This window comes from Xiphophorus hellerii, chromosome 8, assembly GCF_003331165.1.
Source record: "Xiphophorus hellerii strain 12219 chromosome 8, Xiphophorus_hellerii-4.1, whole genome shotgun sequence".
NCBI lineage: Eukaryota > Metazoa > Chordata > Actinopteri > Cyprinodontiformes > Poeciliidae > Xiphophorus > Xiphophorus hellerii.
Genome location: NC_045679.1, coordinates 7604411 through 7614575, shown reverse-complemented (window position 1 = coordinate 7614575; position 10165 = coordinate 7604411). Strand labels below are relative to the sequence as shown.

The 10165-nt window shown below is 39.8% G+C and overlaps 2 protein-coding genes across 2 annotated transcripts; both read right to left on the bottom strand.

The window, feature by feature from the left end:
- Positions 1–217: 217 nt before the first annotated feature.
- LOC116724519 (E3 ubiquitin/ISG15 ligase TRIM25-like) lies at positions 218–2453 on the bottom strand. Its single transcript, XM_032570270.1, has one exon. The coding sequence runs from the start codon at positions 2330–2332 to the stop codon at positions 647–649; it is 1686 nt and encodes a 561-aa protein (XP_032426161.1). The 5' UTR covers positions 2333–2453; the 3' UTR covers positions 218–646.
- Positions 2454–7465: 5012 nt separating this feature from the next.
- On the bottom strand, positions 7466–9626 carry LOC116724525 (tripartite motif-containing protein 16-like). Its single transcript, XM_032570276.1, has one exon. It carries the CDS (start codon positions 9563–9565, stop codon positions 7895–7897), a length of 1671 nt encoding a protein of 556 aa, XP_032426167.1. The 5' UTR covers positions 9566–9626; the 3' UTR covers positions 7466–7894.
- Between the last annotated feature and the right edge of the window lie 539 nt (positions 9627–10165).

The following is a 10165-nucleotide window of genomic DNA, read 5'->3' as shown; positions in this document are numbered from 1 at the left end:
TCCAAATGTTGACAGTGGAGGAGCTTTAACCTCCTCTTCATTACTGCTACCAGGATCTTTCTGTGGTGGTGGATCCAGAGTGTTGTTGATGAATGAAGACGAAACCAAACATCTGATCTTTTCCAGCAGCAAATAAGACACTCTGGAGGAAAAGTTTCTGCTCTATAGACGACCAAACATACAATTTATCACAATAATGATTACAAAACTTTCAACATTTCTCTGTAATCAAGTTTCTTTATTGAAGAAGTCCAAAGAGACAGAACTACAGACATTTTTCTGATCTAAATCTAGAAATATGAGAAGAAAACAGCATCAGTTCTGATTTGATGTTTCAGGTTTTTTGGATCACAATATAGAAAACAGAAGCAAGTTCAGATCACTTTGATCTCAACTGATTTAACAACAAATAAAACATCGAAATACATGGATAAAAAAATGAAAGGGAAACCATTAGAGTCCAGAGAAGTTTAGATTTTCATGAAATATTTCTGTCATAAGAATGAAATAAATCATCAGCAGTGATTTCCTTTATGGCTCCTGTAACACAAAGAACTAAACCGGAAAAATAAAGAAGATCAGAACAGCAGAGCAGAGACATCAGAACCATGAACCCTGATCAACAATCTGAGAGGAAAGAGGAAATCTATCTGGGTTTACAGAACTCTGCTGAGGATCCAGTACCATAAATCCAAACTCCAGCCAGTAGCGGTTCAGTGAATCTGGTCTGGACTCTGTGGAGGAGAGTCATGGTTTCAGAGACGCTGTAGAAGGACAGAATACCTGCTCTGTGATCCAGGTACACTCCGACTCTGGAGGAAACTGGACCTGAGATGGAGTTCCAGATGTTGTTGTGCAAAAATTTAGTATTGCTTTGATAAGAATATAATGCCCAAGATTTATCATTATTTCCAAAAGCACATTCATCACCCCATCCTGCTCTGCTGATACTCTTGTATGCGACTGCTACATAAACTTGTTCCCCTCTCCACTCCACCTCCCAGTAACAAGGTCCAGTCAGACTCTCTCTACTCAGAACCTGAGGATAATCAGTGAATCTGTCTGGGTGACTAGAATAAAACTGATTTTGATTCATCAATGTCACCTTCCTGTTCCCCTCTGATAGTACCAGTCGTGTGTTTGCTGTGTTTGGATCCAGAGTGATTTCACATGAATATCTTAAGAATCCAGCTCTGCTCTTTGGTTCTGGTTCTGGTTCTGGTTCTGACAGTAGAACATCCACCTCAGTGACCATCAGAGAGATGTTTGTCCATGAGTCTCTCAGGACGTCCTGTAGTTTGTCTCTGAGCTCTGACACAGCTGCTGTCACGTCCTCAAAGTGTCCCAGAGGACGGATGTTGATGCTGGATGAGTGTGTAGACTCACTGAGTGCTGGCAGTGAGGGGTAGTTGAGGAGAAACTGGTTGTGATCCTCTGTGTGTGAGAGCTGCTCCAGCTCAGCGTCTTTCCTCTTCAGCTCAGTGATCTCCTGCTCCAGCTTCTCCTGAACATCTTTGACTCGACTCACTTCAGTTTCCTGCTGGGATCTGATCTGCTGCTTCACCTCAGAGCTTCTTTTCTGGAGGAGACGGATCAGCTGGGTGAAGATCTTCTCACTGTCCTCCACTGTTTTATCAGCAGAGCGATTGATGGCCTCCACCTCCTGTTGAAGCAGCTTCACATCTTTCTCCTGGTCCTGGATTCTCTGCTGGATGTTTCCTCGTCTCTCCTCCAGCTCTCTCTGCCTCTCAGTCCTTTCTGCTGCAGCTGACACAGTTTCATGGCCTTTATGTTCATCCATAGAGCAGAAATAACAGATACACTTCTGATCAGTGCGGCAGAAGATCTTCATCACCTCATCATGCTTAGAGCAGATGTTCTCCTGGAGGTTCTTGGACGGCTCCACCAGCTTGTGTTTCTTGAATGCAGCTGAATCATAATGAGGCTGAAGGTGTTTCTCACAGAAAGAGGCCAGACAGACTAAACAGGACTTGATGGCTTTCAGTTTTCTCCCAGTGCAGGAATCACAGGCCACATCTTCAGGTGCAGCATAACAGTGGTCAGCAGGAGCAGCTTGGAGTCCAGTCTTCTTCAGCTGCTCCACTAAAGCTGCTAGCATGGTGTTTTTCTGCAGGTCAGGCTTCTGTGTGAAGGTTTTCCTGCACTGAGGACAGTGGTAGTTTTCCTTTTTCTCACCTTCATCCCAGAACTTTGTAATACAGTTCATACAGTAGCTGTGTCCACAGGAAGTTGTCACTGGATCCTTCAGTAGATCCAGACAGATGGAACAGGAGAAAGTTTCTCGATCCAGCTGAACTGCCTGCTGCTCCATTTCTGCTCTCAGTAGCACTGACTGTTAGTTTCATTTCCTCAGAACAGAAACAAGCTTGAGTTGTGATCCACCAATCACATGTCAGGGCAGAGAGGCTGCAGCCAATCAGCCTCCAGCTTCAGCAGCTGCTGGTTCCACCCAGACTCAGTGTGTGTGAGACCAGGAAGAGGAGCGCTCTGAAAGCAATAATATTTTAAGCTGAATCATCTTCACAACAGTTTTCTGTTCAAAACAACTGACTGAGTCTCTTAAACTCAGGTTGCTAACATGTTAGCTCTCTGCAGCTTCAGAGAATAAAATGAAAGAATCATTCTTGGTGAAGAAACTAGATGTGTTTGGTGGTTAAGGGAAAATATGCTTCCTGTTTCCTAACTGCTCTGTAATGACAACAGACTGCAGAGTCCAATGTTTGCATCGTGTTCATATCAGTTTGTAATCCGTCTTTTTATAAAGCTGTAAAACTTTAACAAAACTGCATTTAGTAGTTCTACTGCCAGATATGAGACAGAGGTCTATTTCTGCATTTAGTTTTCAGAGAATCATTTAATTCAAGGTTCAACATCTGACTGGTTCTTCTGGGTTTTATGCACAACTACTTTCTTTCTTTTTTTTTCCAATATATTCTTTTGAATTTTCTCTTTTTTTACACAACAAACTTACGAACAACAAACTTAACATTGTAAACATGTATTCAGTTCCAAAAATATACAAAACCCTTTAGATTAAGACAGAGAAAAATAACAAGGCAATATATGAATAGAAATTGTAGACAAGACAAGACATCTGTTCAAGACCCCCATTAATAAGCTCCACCTTCAGTAACCATGATCCTCATATTTGGCTCCCAGAGGTTCTCAAAGTCTCGCTGGTTACCTTGGTGATGTTTGTCAGGTTTTCCAGTCCGAGCAAATTTGCAATTTCTTTCTTCCAGAGTCCCAGGGAGGAGCTTGGACGCTAATGCTAATTAGCTTCTATGCTCCTCCAGCATAATGCAATAGATCTTCTGGCTTGAAGAAGTCTGTAACTATCAGTTTAGGTTTCATCTGTGATTGTTTACATTCCACTGGGTTTATTTCTAGAACTCAGATTTTAACCTCTAATGGGACTTTCAGCTTAAACAATTCAGATAGACACCCAATAACATCCCTCCAAAACTTCTGAGTTTTAAGACATTCCCACAAACAATGGAGAAGAGTTCATTTTTCAAATAAACATTTAGTTCAAGTATCTGGAATATGATGAAGCCTAACTGGTGTTATATAGGTTCTCATTAGCCATTTATATTGCAGAAGTTTAGATCGTGTTTATTGTTTGTTTTTGTGCTTTTAAACAAGCCTGATTCCAGTCTTCCTCATCTATATCTTTGAGAGAATCTCTTCTCCAAGCGTCTAACTTATCTATTGTTGAATCTTTAGAGGAAAGCATCAACAAATTATAGGACACAGAAAGAAAACCTTCCCTTTTAAGTCCCCAAAGCACACCTCTTCTATTTTTGTTAAAGGTGGAATGTCAACTATTTGTTTCAGGTTTGATGACATATCATTTTTCAGTTGCAAATATTTAAAAAAATGTTTTGGGGGTATTAAATCCTTCTTATATAACTGATAGAAAGTAAGCAACATGCCATCGGCATATAGATCTTTAATTTTCTGAATGCCTTTGGTTTTCCATCAAGATAACAAGGTCAAGAAAACGTTTTAATTAAGAGAAATAAAACTGTGAGGAAGAGGGAAGTAGTTCAGTTATGCTAGCTTGACTATGACAACCTTAATGTAGATGTGCTGTGGAATTCTGTGTGTTTCAGTTCAGTTAAAAAATACAATAAGGCGACTTGAACACCAACTGACAGATCATCCATAGTTTAAATCCTTCATCATTTTTCCCTGGGGTGAACCTTTCATTACCCCAAATAGGGGTAAATTGTGATAACTCTGGACTGTCACCTACATGTTCATGTGCTGCATGCCAAGTTATAATTGTATTTTTTAAGAAAGGGTTCCTTCTTTTTTAAGTGTATTTTTATCTGAAGAATATAGAAAGGTGTTTAAGGGTAAATCTGGAACAGATTGCTGTTCAGTGTCTACCCAAGCTGGAGGTTCATCAGACAAAAGTAATGAGTAGCTGGTGTTAGTTGGGCGGCCATATAATACCATCTGGGATTAGGGACTTGAAGTCCACCTCTTTCATAGGGCAAATAGAGTAGCTTTAAACGGAGTCTTGCTTTTCTATTACTCCAAATAAATTGGTTAAATAGTTTGTCCAGACTGTCATAAAATGAATCTGACAGCGGCAATGGAAGTGTTTGAAAATAGAAGAAAAATTTAGGCAAGATTGTCATTTTTAATAAATTTATTCGGCCTATGATGGATGTAAGCAAATTTGACCATCAATTAAGCATTTCTGTAACTTTTTCTTCAAGGGGATTATAATTTGCTGCTCTTATTTCATTGAGGGATGGGGTGATCTTAATGCCTAATTAGTAAAACCTTTTGTAGTTATTTTAAATTTTGTAACCACGATAGGATTTCTCCTTTCTTCTTCATTAAGAAACATTAACTCTGATTTAGAATTATTAATTTAAATCCTGAAAATTCACCGAATTCTTTTATTAGATTTAATAAATTAGGAATACTGATCTTTAAATTACTTATGAAAAATATGATGTCATCCATAAACAAGGAAATGAGCTGATCTCTTCCTCCAGCTCTACTTCCTGATATTCCTGTATTTGCTCTAACAGCCATCGCCAGAGTTTCTATTGCCAATACAAACAGCAGTGGTGACAGAGGACAACCCTGTCTGGTTGACCTTTGTAAATTTAAAGGTCTTGACATGTTATTATTGGTTAAAACTTGTGCTGTGGGATCAGTATATAGTAGTCGTATCCATTTTAGAAAGGTTTCACCAAGTCCATATTTGGGCAGCACTTCAAACAGAAATGTCCTCTATTCTATCAAAAGCTTGACGTGCGTCCAATGATAACATCGCTGTGTCCTTACAATTATGTTTTTCATGTAATACATTAAGAACCCGTCTTATATTATGGTAGCCTTGTCTTGTTTTAATAAATCCTTGTTGATCATCTATTATTAAACTGGGCAGGTATTTATCTAATCTCCTAGAGAGGGCTTTACACAAAATCTTTGTGTCACATCCCGTAAGACTGATTCCTCTATAAGAGGAGCATTCAGTCGGGGGTTTGTTTGGTTTTAGTAAAAGAGTTATTGTAGCTAACCTCAGTGAGTCTTCCAGATTTATATGATTCCTCATACATGTTGAGAAGTGGTGGGATTAATTTATTTTTAAATGCTTTATAAAATTCTATTGGAAGTCCATCAGGACCTGGGGTTTTACCGCTATTCATGCTGTCTATTGGTTCAGATAGATCTTTTATTGTTAAAGGACTATCAAGAGTTGTTTTCTCTAAAAGAGTTTTGAATTTTAATTTTTTTTTAAATGCAGCTTGTGCTTCTTTGTTTCCAGAATATTCAGACTTATACAAGGTTTTGTAGAATTCTCTAAAATTTTCATTTATTTCTGAAGGGTCTGTGGTTAAAATGTCCGATTTTGATTTTATGCTGTTAGTTGTTCTTTCCTCTTGCATCCGTTTTATCCTGCAAGCCAATAATTTACCAGCCTTTTCTCCTTGATCATAAAATGCTTGTTTAGTCCACATTAAGTTTTTTGCCACTTTCTCTGTTAATTTATCATATCTGGTTCTTAAAACAGTCAGTTTGTGTAATTTTGTAGGATCATTGCTCTGATATAGATCTACTTCGCTGGATTTAATTTGTCTCTCTAATGATTTTAATTCTTGGTTATATTGTTTATTTTTATTACTGCAAGGAGTATTTTCCTGGTTTGTGTATGACTGGTATCAATTTGAGTAGATTTATCCAGACTTGGGTTTAGGGTGCAATTAAAGTCCCTCCTTTAATATAAAGTCCCTCCAGGGTTGACAAGGTTAAGAATACGTTTTCATAAAAGGATGGGTTATCATTGTTGGGTCCATAAATATTTATCAAATTTAGTTTAAATGTTGAAATATGTCCCTGTACAATCATATATCTCCCATTTGGGTCTTTGATTGATTTTATAGTTTGAAATGGTATTAACTTATGTATAAGAATAATGACTCCTCTGGCGTTATTATAAAGGTAAAGGAAGAGTGAATCACCTGAACCTGCCATCTTTTGGTTATCCGATGTATTTCTGGCTCAATCAAATTAGATTCTTGTAGAAATTTATTTCTACATCTTGTATAATATCTCTTTTCCTCACAAATTTCTTCTCCGGGAACTTTAAAAAGTTGTCAACACTAACAAGACAACAGCCACCTGCCATTTTAGGCTAGTTTAAGCTAACCTGAATATTTACAGCCCTCCTGTTGATACACTGACTTTACTTACCTACTGTCTTTCAACCACTTTGAAAAGCTTTTCTTCATCCCTCCATCATCTTCATCCCTCCATCATCTTTATCCCTCCATCATCTTCATCCCTCCATCATCTTCATCCCTCCATCTTCTTTATTCTGTTCTGGAGTTTGTTTTCTGCCGCCCCATCTTTAGCTCCCTGTTGTCGAGTGCATTACTACCATTCAAATTTAAAATAGAAATAAAAAACACGCTTCAGCATTTTCTCAAAGGGCCGCCTGCCCAAACTACCTGTATATGTATGGGGAGAGGCGGTGGGGTCAAAGGGCGGGGGGCGCAGAATCAATGCTGTTCCTCTATTACTGATCATTTCATGCATCCAGCTGTTAAATACAGAAAATGCCGACTAGAAAAATTCCCCACATGGTTTTTGCGCCCCCTCTAGTGCAGCGCCCCTCTGCTTACAGTGCATACCCACTTTTATCGCCACTGGTTTTATGACACGTCTCCAACCTTTCTCACAGGTTTAAAGCTCAGTTTTCCCAAATGTTGACAGTGGAGGAGCTTTAACCTCCTCTTCATTACTGCTACCAGGATCTTTCTGTGGTGGTGGATCCAGAGTGTTGTTGATGAATGAAGACGAAACCAAACATCTGATCTTTTCCAGCAGCAAATAAGACACTCTGGAGGAAAAGTTTCTGCTCTATAGACGACCAAACATACAATTTATCACAATAATGATTAGAAAACTTTCAACATTTCTCTGTAATCAAGTTTCTTTATTGAAGAAGTCCAAAGAGACAGAACTACAGACATTTTTCTGATCTAAATCTAAAAATATGAGAAGAAAACAGCATCAGTTCTGATTTGATGTTTCAGGTTTTTTGGATCACAATATAGAAAACAGAAGCAAGTTCAGATCACTTTGATCTCAACTGATTTAACAACAAATAAAACATCGAAATACATGGATAAAAAAATGAAAGGAAAACTATTAGAGTCCAGAGAGGTTTAGATTTTCATGAAATATTTCTGTCATTAGAATGAAATAAATCATCAGCAGTGATTTCCTTTATGGCTCCTGTAACACAAAGAACTAAACCGGAAAAATAAAGAAGATCAGAACAGCAGAGCAGAGACATCAGAACCATGAACCCTGATCAACAATCTGAGAGGAAAGAGGAAATCTATCTGGGTTTACAGAACTCTGCTGAGGATCCAGTATTATAAACCCAAACTCCAGCCAGTAGCGGTTCAGTGAATCTGGTCTGGACTCTGTGGAGGAGAGTCATGGTTTCAGAGACGCTGTAGAAGGACAGAATACCTGCTCTGTGATCCAGGTACACTCCGACTCTGGAGGAAACTGGACCTGAGATGGAGGTTGAAATGTCGTTGTGCCAAAATTCACTATTGTGTTGAGAATAATATAATGCCCAAGATTTATCATTATATCCAAAACCACATTCATTACCCGATCCTGTTCTGCTGATACTCTTGTATACGACTGCTACATAAACTAACCCTCTCCCTTCAACCTCCCAGTAACAAGGTCCAGTCAGGCTCTCTCTACTCAGAACCTGACACCATCCAGTGAATCTGTCTGGGTGACTAGAATAAGACTGATCTCTATTCATCCATGTCACCTTCCTGTTCCCCTCTGATAGTACCAGTCGTGTGTATGCTGTGTTTGGATCCAGAGTGATTTCACATGAATATCTTAAGAATCCAGCTCTGCTCTTTGGTTCTGGTTCTGGTTCTGACAGTAGAACATCCACCTCAGTGACCATCAGTGAGATGTTTGTCCATGAGTCTCTCAGGACGTCCTGTAGTTTGTCTCTGAGCTCTGACACAGCTGCTGTCACGTCCTCAAAGTGTCTCAGAGGACGGATGTTGATGCTGGATGAGTGTGTAGACTCACTGAGTGCTGGCAGTGAGGGGTAGTTGAGGAGAAACTGGTTGTGATCCTCTGTGTGTGAGAGCTGCTCCAGCTCAGCGTCTTTCCTCTTCAGCTCAGTGATCTCCTGCTCCAGCTTCTCCTGAACATCTTTGACTCGACTCACTACAGTTTCCTGCTGGGATCTGATCTGCTGCTTCACCTCAGAGCTTCTTTTCTGGAGGAGACGGATCAGCTGGGTGAAGATATTCTCACTGTCCTCCACTGTTTTATCAGCAGAGCGATTGATGGCCTCCACCTCCTGTTGAAGCAGCTTCACATCTTTCTCCTGGTCCTGGATTCTCTGCTGGATGTTTCCTCGTCTCTCCTCCAGCTCTCTCTGCCTCTCAGTCCTTTCTGCTGCAGCTGACACTGTTTCATGACCTTTATGTTCATCCATAGAGCAGAGATAACAGATACACTTCTGATCAGTTCGGCAGAAGATCTTCATCACCTCATCATGCTTAGAGCAGATGTTCTCCTGGAGGTTCTTGGACGGCTCCACCAGCTTGTGTTTCTTTAAAGGAGCCACATCATGATGAGGCTGAAGGTGTTTCTCACAGAAAGAGGCCAGACAGACTAAACAGGACTTGATGGCTTTCAGTTTTCTTCCAGTGCAGGAATCACAGGCCACATCTTCAGGTCCAGCATAACAGTGGTCAGCAGGAGCAGCTTGGAGTCCAGTCTTCTTCAGCTGCTCCACTAAAGCTGCTAGCATGGTGTTTTTCTTCAAAACAGGCCTTGGTATGAAGGTCTCTCTGCACTCAGGGCAGCTGTAGATTCTTTTCTGATCCTCTTCATCCCAGTGACCTTTAATACAGTTCATACAGTAGCTGTGTCCACAGGGAGAAGCCACTGGATCCGTCAGTAGATCCAGACAGATTGAACAGGAGAAAGTCTCTCGGTTTAGCTGACTCTGCTCCATTTCTGCTCTCAGTCACAGTGACTGTCTGCGTTTCACTTCCTTGTAACAGAAACTGGTTTCACCTGATTTATGTCTCATGTTTCAGTGCAGAGAGGCTGCAGCCAATCAGGTTCACCCAAAGCAGATCTTGGTTACGCCCAGCCTCAAAGTTCAGATCATAAAAATAATCCTGCCAATGTTACACCTAAAGTTTTATAAGACCATGAGGTTCATCTTAGGTAAAAAAAAGACAATAATTAATACTAATGGGCCCAACTGTTCTTAAGAAATATACTTAATAAAGTAAACATGATTGTAAACTAATATTATGAAGGAACATGATTAAATGTTACCATTTGTCTGTATAATAGCACATGCACTCCTGGATTTCCAGATTTCTTTAGATTATGTTTCTCACTGTGGACATGAACCTAAGGTGAAAATTTCAAACCCCTCCATGATTTCTAAGTGGGAGAACTTGCAAAGTCACAGGGTGTTCAAATACTTATTTTCCTTATTTAACATTTAACTGCAACATTGTTAAAAAAATCGTCTTCTACCTGCGAACCGAACCAGACGCCAACTCTCCATCGCTCGCTATCGGCATTAGTAACGAAGGAT

Coding starts and splice junctions, on each gene's coding strand:
- LOC116724519 (XM_032570270.1), bottom strand. CDS start 2,332: ATGGAGCAGCAGGCAGTTCAGCTGGATCGAGAAACTTTCTCCTGTTCC.
- LOC116724525 (XM_032570276.1), bottom strand. CDS start 9,565: ATGGAGCAGAGTCAGCTAAACCGAGAGACTTTCTCCTGTTCAATCTGT.